General features: G+C 38.6%; 1 protein-coding gene across 9 annotated transcripts in view; it reads right to left on the bottom strand.

The window, feature by feature from the left end:
• FAM49B (family with sequence similarity 49, member B) overlaps nucleotides 1–15,344 on the bottom strand; it is a 124,687-nt gene that overhangs the window by 5,098 nt on the left and 104,245 nt on the right. For all 9 annotated transcript variants that reach the window (XM_010844322.1, XM_010844323.1, XM_010844325.1 and 6 more), the window contains 7 exons: nucleotides 14,810–14,915; nucleotides 9,542–9,678; nucleotides 8,385–8,462; nucleotides 6,260–6,376; nucleotides 5,222–5,301; nucleotides 3,861–3,987; nucleotides 2,298–2,368 (listed from right to left, as the gene is read on the bottom strand). In XM_010844322.1, the coding sequence (XP_010842624.1) occupies nucleotides 2,298–2,368; nucleotides 3,861–3,987; nucleotides 5,222–5,301; nucleotides 6,260–6,376; nucleotides 8,385–8,462; nucleotides 9,542–9,678; nucleotides 14,810–14,915 (716 nt within the window). The remainder of the gene's footprint in view (nucleotides 1–2,297; nucleotides 2,369–3,860; nucleotides 3,988–5,221; nucleotides 5,302–6,259; nucleotides 6,377–8,384; nucleotides 8,463–9,541; nucleotides 9,679–14,809; nucleotides 14,916–15,344) is intronic.

Below are 15,344 nucleotides of genomic sequence, written 5' to 3'. Positions count from 1 at the left end.
ACCACCCTTATGGCAGAAAGTGAAGAGGAACTAAAAAGCCTCTTGATGAAGGTGAAAGAGGAGAATGAAAAAGTTGGCTTAAAACTCAACATTCCAAAAATGAAGATCATGGCATCTGGTCCCATCACTTCACAGGAAACAGATGGGGAAACAGTGGAAACAGTGTCAGACTTTATTTTTTGGGGCTCCAAAATCACTGCAGATGGTTGACTGCAGCCATGAAATTAAAAGACGCTTACTCCTTGGAAGGAAAGTTATGACCCACCTAGATAGCATATTGAAAAGCACAGACATTACTTTGCCAACAAAGGTTCGTCTAGTCAAGGCTATGGTTTTTCCTGTGGTCATGTATGGATGTGAGAGTTGGACTATGAAGAAGGCTGAGCGCCGAAGAACTGATGCTTCTGAACTGTGGTGTTGGAGAAGACTCTTGAGAGTCCCTTGGACTGCAAGGAGATCCAACCAGTCCATTGTAAAGGAGATCAGCCCTGGGATTTCTTTGGAAGGAATGATGCTAAAGCTGAAACTCCAGTACTCTGGCCACCTCATGTGAAGAGTTGACTCATTGGAAAAGACTCTGATGCTGGGAGGGATTTGGGGCAGGAAGAAAAGGGGACGACAGAGGATGAGATGGCTAGATGGCATCACCCACTCGATTGACGTGAGTCTGAGTGAACTCCGGGTGTTGATGATGGACAGGGAGGCTTGGTGTGCTGTGATTCATGGGGTCGCAAAGAGTCAGACATGACTGAGCGACTGAACTGAACTGAACCAATCAGAAAGGAAAGGGCTTGGCAGAGAGCTCAGGCTGACTGCGACATGGGGAATACTCAGAAAGGGATCAAGCTGGAAGAATCACAATACCATAAATATTGATACAATCAGTGGAGAAGTCTCCAGAGTAAAAAAATTCAAAGAATTTAAGGTTTCTGATAGGCTTATGGTTGAAACAGTTTGACATAAGGGTTTTTTTTTTTTGTTATATTATGTTCCTTAATCATTCAGGTTTTCACTTAGAATACATCTTCTTTTTATTTATTTTTTAGTTGAAGGATAATTGCTTTACAATGTTGTGGTTTCTTCCAAACAACAATGAGAATCAGTTAATTATACATATACATATATATATATATATATCTCCCCTCCCTTTTGAGCCTTCTTCCCACCCCCACCCCCAGAACAGACCATCTTTATTTAGACAGTCACTGCTTATAGAATATTTTTCATCATCTTAATAACATAATTTCATGGTTCCACTCTGCTGAAATGACACAGCCTAGATTCTGCTTAATGATGCACACCAGACGTGACAAAGTGTCTGTTTCGCTCACAAAACATGTGAGGAAGTAATACTATATTGGAAATCAGTTTATCCTATTACGTGAATTACAATGCACTACAATGGCCTATGACTTCAAAAAGTCACTGAATAAACATCTGCACTCACACAGTTTTTGTGTTCAAACACAAAACAATCAAGTAACAAGCAAATCATCTTCTACAGTAGGGAAATGATAACTATCACTTAAATCTCTGTAGTCAAGACTCTATAATGGGTTGAAATTTTCATTTAAAAATAGTCCAGGATTGAAGGAGCTTTAGTAACTAAAGTAAGTAAACAACTTGTTTAGTAACTAAACAACTATGTATAAACCAAGAAGACAGACATCAAATAATGACTAGACTGCTTTATTTTCATTATAAAAACTGCACAAAAGTAATGAAGATCTGTAGTATGAACACAGAAATATAATTATACTATACTAAGGGAAAGTTCAGCTATAAAACAGTTTGTATAATATTACTTTGTAAAAGGTAACTTTTATATAAAGCTATGACTATATACAAGTATTTTAAAAAGAAACTCTGGAAGAATATGCATCAAAATGTTTAAACAAAAAAACAAAAAAAACTTCAAGGGTATATACCAAAATATTAATAGTGGTTTATTTCGAAATAGTGCGGCTTCTATGTTTTCTTCTTAAAATTTTCCTGTTTTCTGAGTTTTATACAATTGCTTTTTATTTAAAAAAAAAAAACAAAAAAGCAGCCCTTCCTTTGAGGTGGGCAGAAAAGTGAAAGCCACACTCCACAGCAAAGAAATGAAGCTGCTATTTTCAGTGGGACACATACACACACATTCTTCATTATAAAAAAATACTGTGACCGATATTTGAAAGCAAGACTACCAATAAGCAACACGAGATCTTCCCATTTCTAACATTTATGTTATTCACACACTGGAACAACGTCTTAACACGTTCACCCTGTCCACGTGTACCTGTGCACACACCCACCTGAGAGCATTGAGAAGACCTTCTACACTGTTAGGAGGTTGGTCCTTAAGAACCTTGATACAGCCTTTCATCTAAGTAGAAAACGAAACAGAAAAGGGGAAACATTTAGTTTTCATCTAACATTCATTCTCAAAACAGTTAATACTTAAACCAGCTCCACACCTATGGCACTCATGAGAAATTACACACTAGAAATGTCAAAACAATTATTCTTAGAATAGGGGGAAAGAATCTACCCAAGTGTTATTTTCAGTTTGTCAATCAAAACTTTTTGGAAACCAAATCAGATGAACAGAACATACCAAACACATAATGAGAAAACTAAGGGTTTACTAAAGTAGGACTTTCTGGAAAAGGTGTTGAGTAGCCTTTTAAAGGATGGAATGGACACCCTAGTAAGAAAAAGAGGCATCTTCCAGGTAGATGAACCCAATAAAAAAAGTAAGAAAGCTCATCACATGCAGAGGGCTAAGGTGAATCGCACAGGGCAGTTCACAGAGGGCCTCAAAAGCCAGGAGGACTCATGAGGAACTGATGGGGATGGCAGCAGAGACTTGTCACAGGCTTCACAGAAAGCGAACAACTCGATGAAAATGACCCACAAGGAAGATGAGCCTGGTTCCTGTGAGAAAGCATAGCATGGCAGAAACACCACAGGCTTTGAAAGCCATGGAGACGTGGGTTCAAAATCCAGGTACCGTTCACTGCTGCTGCTGCTGCTAAGTCACTTCAGTCGTGTCCGACTCTGTGTGACCCCATACCGTTCACTGGCAATTACATTAAGAAATTTCCCTAAACTTTCTTTCTCTATTAATACAGGGGAAATAACACCTACATCCTAAGAGTATTTTCAAAGTTAAATGAGAGAGCAAATGTTGAAATTCCTGGGACACAATAATGACTCAAAAAATGTTGATTTCTCTTTACATAGGATAGATGAAGACAAGAAGACTGATTAATCATCAGTTCTCTATACATGAAATGCCAAGAGTCTGTCAAAGGGTAACTGAAAGACAATTCTCAGTAAACACTGGTTAAAATTCTCATGAACCAGATGTGAGAGTGAGGGGAGAAATTACGAAGTAGAGAAACTGAGGCTACAACCACAAATTACGATGACTAGGAGGAGGAGGGACAGTATACAGTCTTCAGCTTTCTTCACTGGGGCACCTCTATTGGCTTTTAATATATACTTGAAAGTAAATCTTTTGTTTAAAAATGGCATTCAGTCAAAGGAAGAAAGGATACAATAAAAAGATTTTTTTGTTTCATTATTTATTTACATATATTGCCAAATATGTGGAAGTACCACGTTATGAATGAGGCTTCCCCACAAGGAGCTACTCTAAAACAGTGCAGTTACCTTCAGTCATTCTATTCCACCTGTATCTGGGCTATAAGAAATACCATGAGAGAAGAGAAAACCAAAATACACCATTATCACAAACTATAAAACTAAATTTTGAGACAGAGTGTAGCCGGCCAGCTCTTTAAATACAAGTCTATGGTTTCCACTTATGTTTGAAATTACTGGGAATTACATAAAAAACAAATACAACTTACATCAATTTTTGAAGTTTTGGCAAATGCTCCCACTGGATGCACGTGGTCATAGAGTATTATGACGCCCACCATTACCCTCAAGCAGAATGACACCGTCTCTTCATTTGTAAATCTGCTTCTGTATTCCCTGGAGGGTAGGAAACACAAAGGTGGGTGAGGCCCATCACAGACTCAAGAGCTGGCTGATGCTCAGTTACATCCTGTTGATGTATAAAAGGGACGCTGAGACTACACCCTCACCTTCTCTGCAACGAGATTCCCAGAGAAATAAGGGGGCGGAACAGTTATCACTTATACATCCTGGTCTCATATGCATGTTGGTATCTTGCCCCTTCTGCTCAGCAGAGATCAGACAATTTTAGAGAGATTAAAAATAGCCCCAAAGTAAAAGTTTGGGGATGGATGCTTTGAAAGGCTGTCATCATCAATGTGATGAGAAAAGCCACTAGCTTAATAGAGAAAGTATTGGCATTTACAGACGTTAACTTCATCTATACATATTACTGTATTGCAGGCTTTTAATATTCTAAAATTCAATCATAGTCTTCTCTCAAATGGGAAAAAGGAAACAGCACTTTTTGTCTACGAGGAGGGCAGTATGGCATAGCAGAAAGAGTCCAGACCACAGTGGAGACACCCAAGCACGTGTGTGAGGTCAATCACCGTGCACAAGCCTCTTCACTCCCCAGGACCCTGCTCCCCTAGATGAGGATGACGACGCTATGAGGATAAGCAGTTGCTCTCTTACTTCAAAAGATTTTCCAATAAGGTGAGTATATAATATTGTTTTGGAAAATAAAAAGCTCCACAAAACTAAAGTTATATAATAAAATCATACTATTTAGAAACATAGGAAGAATTCTTTCTGCCTGCTGACAGGAAAATCCAGACAGAAAACACTGTGGTATATGTTACAAATGGTTTGAAAGAGAGGAGAAACCCAGAAGAGAATTTAGGTTAGTGTTGGGGACAACAAAGAAGACTGAGGACTAATAACTGATGTTGAGAGGAAGGGATATATGTTTAAGAATATTTCTAGCCCTCTAGCAAAAAGGCAAAGTGCTCTTTGAAAAGAAAAGAGAATATCTGAAAGGCATAACCAGACGAGCTTTAAAGTTCTTCCCCTATCCTCTCAAAAGCACACAAAACCCCTATTCTGAAGCATCCAACTGGTCTGATGAACCTGAAAGCCAAATGTACTTTGTACATTTAACCAGAACCTACATTAAGCTGTGTAATTATTTTAATTTTATTACATACTTGGGATATATTTAATTCCACCTTCCAAATATGACATATTCATATCTTTGTCAATCATTTCAACAGGACTGTTAAAGTGAAAAAGATCAGCAAATACTCACGGTGTTTCAAGCATGACTCTGCACACACTAGCCATGGTGCTTAGACAATCTGTGGTATTTTCTATTGGTAAATTTTTATTCTGTAAAAGTGTACAGAGAACAAAAGAGTGATGAACAGCTATTACTTAAGAAAAATTTAAAACCTAGCATAACATGAAAAATTATCAACTTTAAAATCTGATTCCTCCTCTAAATTTTGTTTTAAAAAATGCACTAGAAAAAAAAATGCACTGGATTCTAGGTACTGTTCTAAGCTCTGAGGACACAGCTAGGAGCAAGACAGCTGAGATCCTCCCATCTCTCAAGAAGCCCTTACATTTGAGAGCTGGGCAGGAACAGCCATGACATGCAGATGAGGCCCCAAGAGACACGCGACACGTGGATTTGATCCTAAGGGCCCTAAGAAGTCAATTGGAGACCTTTCCCCCCTCCAAAAGCTATTTATTTTTAATTGAAGGAAAACTGTTTCACAATATTGTTGGCCTCTGCCATAGGTATACATGTGCCCCCTCCCTCTTTAACTTCCCAAACTGGAAACCTTTTACGCAGAGAAGAAGGGAACGTGGTTTGGGTCTTAAGAAGACTACTTGGCTACACTCAGGAGACAGGCCCAGTGGGTCAGAGCATGGATGCAGAAATCCAGGTAGGAAGAGGTGGGGTGCTCCGGAGAGGTAGCTCGAGGTAGTAAAGGGTCAAGTCTCAGACTCAGGGTACACTTTAATAAGAAGACTGCCTTGTCTGATGGAGTGGAAGTAGGGGTGAGATAAAGAAAGGAACTGGCAATGAAAACTCTTAAGTTATCTGCTTGTACAGTGTCAAGACCTCACTGTGGTCAGCAGACCACGGGGGTGTCAACTATCCATCCTAAGGGTGACTGCCGATAGGCGGCAGGTGTGTACACGTGGGTCTCAGGGGAGAGGACCAGACTCAGTGCATCTATCAAGCTTAGAGGGTCTGCAGTGGACTCACCGAGCCCATCCTATCTGGACACAGGCTGAAGAGGAATGCACAAAGCGTAACTTCCTAGGCAATGCCTACCTCTGATACAAACTTCGTTGTAGCATCACTTAAGGTTTTCAGCATTGGGGTTGCCTCAGCATAAAACAAAGACATTCGATTTGCCAATTCATTATTTACTTCATTTTCTCCTTCTGCCTGTGTGGAAAATAAGGACACTTAATATCAGCTCCTAAGTTATTAAAATAATATTATAAACGGACCTAGGCAAGGTGCCTAGCTAGTGCTTGCTAATCTATTAATAATAAATATGCTTACATTCTAGACCCTCAAATGTACACACTTACATTACCTTTAACAAGAAAAAGATTAAAATATAAAGAAATTTTTTTTCAAGATTAACTTCTTTAAAAATATTTTAAATGATATTAAGCCATTAAATGAAACTTGAATGGGCTGCCTGCTGTATACAAGAGACCATCTAAATGCCACAGAGGACAGAAAGATGACTATGACATCACACCCTATTAGGAGCAAGCAAGTATCCACATAGCTTATCTTAGCAACATGTTAAGAGATGAGGAATAAAGTGGGGCATGAGTAGAGGACTAAGACTGGGAGGAACTAAAACGGATGCATGGAAGGTCTAGGCTTTGGCACATGATGAGCAGGTACACAGGGCATTTCAACCAGTCAGGGGGCAGAGCATGCTTTCAAATGACTTGGCAAAGTGTAAATTCAAACAGGTCAGTGTAATAAGGGACAGCAATCAGTGAAAGGACACTGGAAGGGAAAGCTGGGGTCAGACTAAATCTTAGCTTCAGGTCATATTTTTCTTCTGTAGGTAATGGGAAGCCACTTAGCGTTAGAAGAAAGGAGTAACAATTAAGCCAATCTTCAAAATAAAGTTAACTATTGATGGCAGACTGTACCAAAAAGAAAGAGATAGATAGTATGCCAGAAAATAAGTTCTGCAGCTACAGAACAGTTGCCAAAAACAGTGGGAATTAGGCTCTCAACTGGGACAGCAGTACTAAGAGATGGGAAGGGGGGCAGTGAAGAATCTGAGAAAAATGGCACTTGACAGCGACTGAACTGACCTATAATTATTGAGAGCAAAAGGCTCTGCAAAGATGATTTCAGGGCCTTTGGTCTTGAATGATGGCAGGAGGGCCCTAACAGAAAAGTGGGTCATTTTATTTACTTTATTTTACATAGTGAGTATGAGAAAGACAGACAGCAAGGTCAGCCTCACAGAATAAACTGGCTTATGCAAAACCAAACAAATACATGTAACAGATGATTCATTAAAAGAATCTTTCTTTTGATCCAGGCCTGTCTTAAGAGCAAGGACTTCATAAAATATTTACTCAATGGTCTCCTTTGGTTTTCTTTTTAAACTGGAAGACAATTGCTTTACAGTATTGTGGTGGTCTCTGATGATCCTTTCAGGTTTTTTTTTAACCTTTTATGCCACTTAACACTCCTCACAAACTTACATAGTATTTCTTCATTAAACTATCTACTTGAGGCCAGGGATGATCCTAGAAATTTTCTCTGCTTTTCATACAAATTAGCACAGTATTGGTCCACAAAATATCTAGAGAAAAAGATAGTATTTTTCTCACACTTAAGGTTGGCATTTGATGTCTAGGAGAAAAGAGTATTAAACAGCTTAAAACGAGACGTCGAGAGGCTAACAAGCCAGAAGAGATGCTATGCTAGCCGAGCAACAGGCTCAGAGCCATCTTCTCACACAGCGGTGTCAGACACAGACGTGCTTGGGGTCCAAGACCCCGCTCCCCTTCCTGCCAGGATTAGTGCTATTCCTATCCCGGGTCAACCTCTCCCCAAGAGTCTTCCAATCTAAGAACATGGGGACGAATAACTCATAACCACTAACTCATGAAACTCTTCTGCAGTTAAAACGAGAAAACAAAGAGAAATTTTCTATCAATGTTATACAGACAAAAAGCAGTTTTACTGAAGTAGCTGTGGAATAAAGAACCACGCAGAAAAATAAGTGAATACCATATGGCTTGCTACATTTTGCTCTTTCTTCCCACAGCTGTGGATGCCTGTAATTATTAACTTTACTACTATCTTTAGCTTTATCTGAATGAATGAGTGAATGAATAAAAGACTAAACTGAACAAATCGAGATCTGAATTATTAGTATTATGCCATAATTCAAGCTTCAACTTACTGGAACATTATTAATCCTCATGCGACTCAATGTTCTTCTGTAATAGCTGAAGTCATTCTGTATGGCAGGATTTGTCATCTAAAGAAAACATTTATAAAAGAAAAAGTTATTTACTAAAGGATAGTATAAAAATTAAATAAAGTATCTACTAGAGTTGTAATTAGTTAATTTACATTATCGAATTTGTAATACCACTTTAAGAACTAAAACCGTTACCATCCAAGATGATGACCTGCACTTAAATTATGTAACACTGTGCTTACGCACTGATTTGCTAACTGTCTCATGATGGACACAGAACACTGTGCACACTGGTTTTCAGTCAGTCAGTACACTGTCCTTTCTTCTCATTAATTTCAGGTAACATATGAAAAGGCTGCTCACCAAAAATGGTATTACCAAATAGACAAAAACAAAAAGGAATGTGTACCCACTCATTGTGGGTTATTACAATTAATATACAGGGCAGTCGTCAAACAGACTAAAATTTTTATAAACAAACCATCTGTGCTCAAAGTATGACTAAAGGAGAATAGCTGTCTATGATGTAATGTTTATAAAATGCTGGAGTTGGGAATCCAGCTCTTCCGTTTTCTAAACAAGTTACATGAGGTGCTGGCAAGTCAGAGGACCTGCCTCATCGTTTGTTACTATGATAGAGCCTAACATGGAATTAAGGTCTCCTGATACGGAATTTAATGCTTCTTTCTTTAAATGCACTCCTAGCAAAAATGATGTTAATAAGTAGATGCAGGCAAGGGGAGGATATGAGAAAGACGACAAAGGAAGAAAGGAAAGAAGGAGAGGGGGAGGAGAGACAAAGAAAAATCAACATTTTTATATATTAATAGAAGAATGCTGGGAAAAAAACTGGGGATGAGCAGAAAAGAAAAATATTAGAAGATGTCAATATTGTTGTTTCAGAGATACTTTTTAAAATGAAGCTAAATGAAAACTGAATATTGAGCAATTTGTTGTTTGCTATGCTACACCAAAAAGCCTGCATAATTTTTAAATCCAGCTTTCCACTTTTGCTTAGGAACAGCAGACATCATTCCACCACATTTTAATAAGGGCTCCAGGCATTTCCTCCTAGTACTCATTGAAAGACGCATGATTTTCTTCTATAACAAGGAGGACCAGCAGGACAATCCTACCTTAAGTTCATCAAACCGGAGTGTAAAATGAAGAATTTCTGCGAACTGTTTAGCAAGAGCCTGCTCTCGCTCTAGATGCTGGGTGGGAGAATACGGGGTACTTGTCAAGGCTCCCAGAAGACCTCTTAACGCTGCTTCTAAAGAACAAAACATGAAGATGTTGTTTGTATCTATTTATTAAAAAGCAAGCATTTTTAAAATGTTTTGATTTCAATTTCCATAAAAATAAGGTTTCTTTAAAAGCTAGGTTATCTAAACATAACACTCAAACTGAGTACTGTTTACTAGAATAGAAACTCTGAAGTGACTAACTCAATTTCTGTAAACCCAAATTCAGAATCATGAAGAATGTGAATCCGAATGAAATACCAGGATCAAAGGACAAATCTTACATTATATTCACATTCTACACAGTGTTGATTTTTATGAAATGGTAACTGTGACTATGTCTTTTTTGGTGAAACTATGGTCAGTCATATCTGTATGTGGGTATGAATGAATTACCAACTTCACATACTTTGTGCTGTTTATTTATAAATACAAACTATCTTCTTTCAGCTATGAAAAGAAGCCAAATATGTGATTTAATAATTAGCTTCCTGAGTGTTGTACAGCTGCCTGTCTCAGGGCCATAATACAAAAATTCTAATTCATTACACAAATAAAATTGTCCCTTGAAACACCTGCTACTTTTGGAATGCCAGACTAATATTGTGTTTAAAAATGGAAATACTAAAAAAAAAAAATATACATATTATATATATATATATATAAAAATACTGATTTCATTTCAAAAAAATCCCAGAAATCAAACGAATACTGTTACATACTACAGAATCATACAAGGCTAGATTCTATTCAGAGAAAACAAAGTTTATAGAGTTAGATGGTGGTCTGCCATTTGTGAATAAATGCTAGATTAATAAAGATTATTTATTAATGAAAACAAGTTTATCTCACATCATCAACTTTTAAAAAACTGAAAAATTACCAACTCTACCATTTATTTTTTTTATTTGATCTACCCAATTATGAACTAATACCCATACTTGTGTACTTAAACTAGTCTGTCATTTAACTCTCACTGTCAACTATGACATGGGCATTACAGATGGATAAACTGAGTTTCAAAGAGGTCAGACCCTCAAGGGTATATTTCATAAATGCCAAGTGCTTCTGACTTCACAACCCTATTATTTCCACCATAATAAGCTGTTTCTCATATAAAATGACATTCTAACTAGCCTTCCATAATCTTATAAAATATTAAATTATTGATTAGTACCAATAGTAAGTACTCTTTATGCATCTATTATGTGCCAGGTACTGAGCTAGACACTATTTGTAATCCACACAGTACCTTCAAATGATAGTTATCATCCTTTTTTAATAGTAAGTTAACAAATATACTGATGGTCTAATACATGTCAGGCACTGGGTACAACGATGAAGATGGACACACCCTATGCTCACACAGAGACTAATTACACAGAGAGAAGACAGACAACTTACTACAGCTGGGATATGTACTGAGAAGGGTATGGTACTGTGGAAAGGTGTGAAAATGGAGCTTCACCCAGCTGCAGACTCAGGGAAAGACCTGACTGAGTACATGACACCTGGACCGAGACTGGACTGCATGCTAAGGATGAGCAGGAGTCTGTAGACAGACAGGCAGGGAGCCCAACCCTGAGCTGAGAGGGGCACGACCGAGTAGAGAAACTGCAGGACAACAATGCAGGTGGAACAGAGAGGCAAGGAGGGGAGGAACCCAGGACTAAAACCATATGCACATCATCTGTGTGCCACACGAAGCACCCTGGCCCAACTTAGCATCCCTAGAGAAACTAAGCTGGGTAGTGACTTCATCAGGTTAGCATTTAAACTCCACTTCGGACTTCCCTAGTGGTCCAGTGGTTAAGAATCTGCCTGACAATGCAAGGGACTCCGGTTCAATCCCTGGTCCAGGAAGATTCCACATGCTGCAGGCAACTAAGCCTGTGAGCCACAACTACTGAGCCCATAAGCCACAGCTATTTGAGCCTGGGTACACAGAGCCTGTGCTCCACAAGAGAAGCCACTGCAACAAGAAGCCCTAGGCACTGCAACTAGAGAAAGCTCTCAAGCAGGACCAAAGACACAGCCAAAAATTAATAAAGAATTAAAAAATAAAAACTCAACTTCATCTGCAGCATGGAGAACGGAGTGTGGGAGTATAGATGACTTATCAAGTGGAGAAATAATGACAGATCAGGCCACAAAGTAGATCCAGAAGGGGGAACAAGGCCTGACTAGGAAGAGGAGGCCCCTTCAGAGAGACCAGAGCCATATATTCTCTTACTGCCAGCCATCCACTATCAAAGACCAGTCTGAATCCTCAGGAGAGAACCCAAAGGATAGGGACTGCAGGGGATCTGAAAGAGCCAAGAGAGATAACCACCATTATTGTGCACTTCAGAACCTTCTGAATAGGTTTTGGTGAATTTAGCCCACTGAAGAGGAGTCAACGTGCTGGACAGACTCATTCACTATAATCTCTGGAGGTGGCCGCTGTCAGCCCCTGGAACGGGAGGAAGACTAAGCAGACACAAAGCAGTTTGTGTACTGTCTGGACACACAACCTTCTCTTAGACAGCTGCCTCAACTGGGAAGGCCTCTGACCAAAACAAGCAAATACAGGATGTTTCTTAGGTCAGCAAGGTTAAACCATGTTGGCAAAGCTCAGGATCTTTCAAATTAGTCAAGTGGTCCCTCTCCTGGAGTCCAGCCCATGGCTGATCTGTAGTGCTCGAGCCAAGCAACCTTCTCTTTGAAATTCTGAAGGACCACACGCATCTTCACAGTTTGTGTGGTGCTCCGTGTGCTGTGTGCGGTGTTTACCCTCATCTCTGGCTCGACAGCGTGGGAGAGAAGAGACAACAGAGGTTACGTGCACTTAAAGCAGAGGGCTCAACTCACTGGAGGTCCAAGTAGGACACTGAAGCTCACAGAATTTAAATGATGGAGCCAAGAGCACACAGCTAATAACCACAAACACCAGAATTCAAACACAGGGCATTAGGCCTTGAAAGCCTAAAATCTATTATTATTGCTTCTCCTAAACATCTAACTAATATTTCATATATCAGACGCATGTATTCATTAATCCATCACTCGCTCACTCGTTCAACACTGAGTTCCTATCACACGCAAGCAAGGATATGCATCCTGTCAGCAAGGAAACTGGAAACACGAACCATGTTACCAGCCAAGAGATGAGGAGTAAACCACCAGATCTTAAATGTACTTTGTTCACACCTTTACAGAAGTCCTAGCCTATACAACGAAGGTTCAAGGCTTCCACGTGACAGAATGAAAAACCGGGAGCTTTTTGCTACTACCTGTGTTACTACAACCTCTGATGAGATGGAACACAGCACTTGTGCCAAAACACACACCACTCACCTGATGTAATTCCAGTAGTTAAAATATGAACGTGTAAACCTCCCTGGTTTGACCTATTTTATAATTATTCTTTTTTTTCAATTGGCAAATGCTAAGAGACCAATATGAACGTGAGAAGGATCTATGCAGCATCAAAAGCATTTAAACTTCAAAAGCAGCTGGGAACTAGCAATACACAAGAAAACTCTTATTTAAAGTAGCAGTGGTACTACTGAGAAGTAGAACTACTTACTTAAAGTAGTAGTGAAGACAACCAAGAGGAAAACACCTAGGCCCCCTGAGGTTACAAAGCTGTGGATTACATAAGATACTTGACTGAAAGAACTGACCGCTATGCTTGAGGAAAATAATTGATAATTCTTACTTCTATAAGAAAAGGACAATTTACGCAAACACTTCTATCTCAACTATTACTTGTCTTTGCATTTGACAGCATGTACTGCATCTAAGGAAAAATAGCAATTCTCTTACTTTTTAAAAAATACAGACATTGGAAAAAAAAAAACAAACAGGATTTCAACTTTGAAGCAGAGGTTGACACAATGGCCAAGCAGTTTACATAAAGACATAAAGAGAGCAAGACATAAAAACCAGGATGCAGTAGAGACCCACTGCAACTAGAAAGCACACACCTTAACTAATGGACACAGTCGCTTTGCCGTTTAGCTTTGCCAACTGAGAGGAAAGATCAATTGAACAGTTGTTGCCTGATCTACTGATTTTTCCAAAGCAACCAATTAAGACACATACACACAAAACACAAACAATTACCAATTTTAAAATGTGGGAATTAATTAGGAAGGTTTAAAAAACCACGTGGGCAAAACAAATTATATCTCGGGTCTAAATTTAGCTTATAAGCCCCCAAATGGTATCACCAACTCAATGGAGGTGAGTATGAGCAAACTCCAGGAGATGGTGATGTATAGGGAAGCCTGGCATGCTGCAGTCCATGAGGTCACAAAGAGTTGGACACGACTGAGCAACTGAACAACCGTCTTCTATCTTACAGTACTAGCTTTCTTATTAAATTGTATGTACTCATTTAGGATATATAACATATTTATATGATTCAAAAAGTAAAACTATATAAACACATGTAAAAAGCTTAAACTGAAATACTTCAAACTTCTGACACAATCTACACCGGTTCCCACCCCATGCTCCCAACTTCACAAAGTAAGAGCTCTTCCAATTTACACAAGCAGCTAAATGGCTAAATCTTACCTGGTGTCTCTTCCTTCTTCAAGAAAAAGAACTCCAATTCTACTTATTCACTGTATTAAAGGCACAATTCTGATCTTGGAATAATTTTTCCCATACAAGGGAAAAAGCGTACCGTTCTGAATTCTTTTTACTTAATAACTCCCTCAGTAACTTCACTTATACCATTAGCTTCCTAGTTCTCATCGTGTTGAGTTTTAGGTACATGGATTTGCATGGATTTGATTAATCTTAGGAACACAAAAATCTAAATCACTGAGGAGACTGAGAATTAGTTGCCACACATGGGAAAGGATTTGCTCCAGAGCTGGAAAGGAATTCTACCAGCAGTTCTCACAATAGAACACGTTAGGCTGCAAAAAATTGGAAATCTTCTCATAGAAGTTTTAATTTGTTGAGGAAAATGGTCTAAATAACTTAAAAGACCTAGCTGAACAGGAAGACAGCAACATTAAGCTATAATCTTATAGTCTACCAAGCTGCTTTACCTATGAGACATATACATTTAGCAGTGTGAACATGAAATCTTATAAATAGCTTCCAGTATCAATAATCTCCTTTTTCACTGAGGAAGTCATAATGATAAAACTTTCCACTTACCTAACCTCTGAGAAAATTCGTAAAATTTCTTTAATTTGCCTACTAGTGGAACAACTGCACCCCATGCCTTCTCTTGTAACTTCTCGTCTGCTGGATGCTGGATTGCCTTCAAAATCCAAAGAATAAAAATAATCAAGATTTATTTAAAAATCATAACAGTATTATTTTTACATTAAAATACAGGTTTTGGCAAACATAGGAAGTCCTGGTATAGTCTATGACACTCAGTATAATGGATCTAGGAGAGCTGAAACTGGCCTTCTCAACTCCAAGGGTACTTTAAACCTAGTATAATAGTTTTCATCACCCTTGCAATGGATATGGATAGAAGAGATTGAACAAATGACACAATGTATGTTTGTCAGGTATATTATGTCTTGATACCTGTTAGAATCTAAAATTTAGACTCTCAAATTTAGAACCAAATAAAGATACCATTTTATATTTTTTCCCATATCACAGACAAGCTTTCTTAGAAATTCTTTAAGAACTGTTTTAGTGGATAAAAGGAACAAAAAAGGAAGGTGATAAATGA

The sequence above is a fragment of the Bison bison genome, unplaced genomic scaffold, assembly GCF_000754665.1.
Source record: "Bison bison bison isolate TAMUID 2011002044 unplaced genomic scaffold, Bison_UMD1.0 scf7180017864199, whole genome shotgun sequence".
NCBI classification, from domain to species: Eukaryota; Metazoa; Chordata; class Mammalia; order Artiodactyla; family Bovidae; genus Bison; species Bison bison.
The sequence above is the reverse complement of the archived record's forward strand: the minus strand, read 5'-3'. Positions and strand labels throughout refer to the sequence as shown.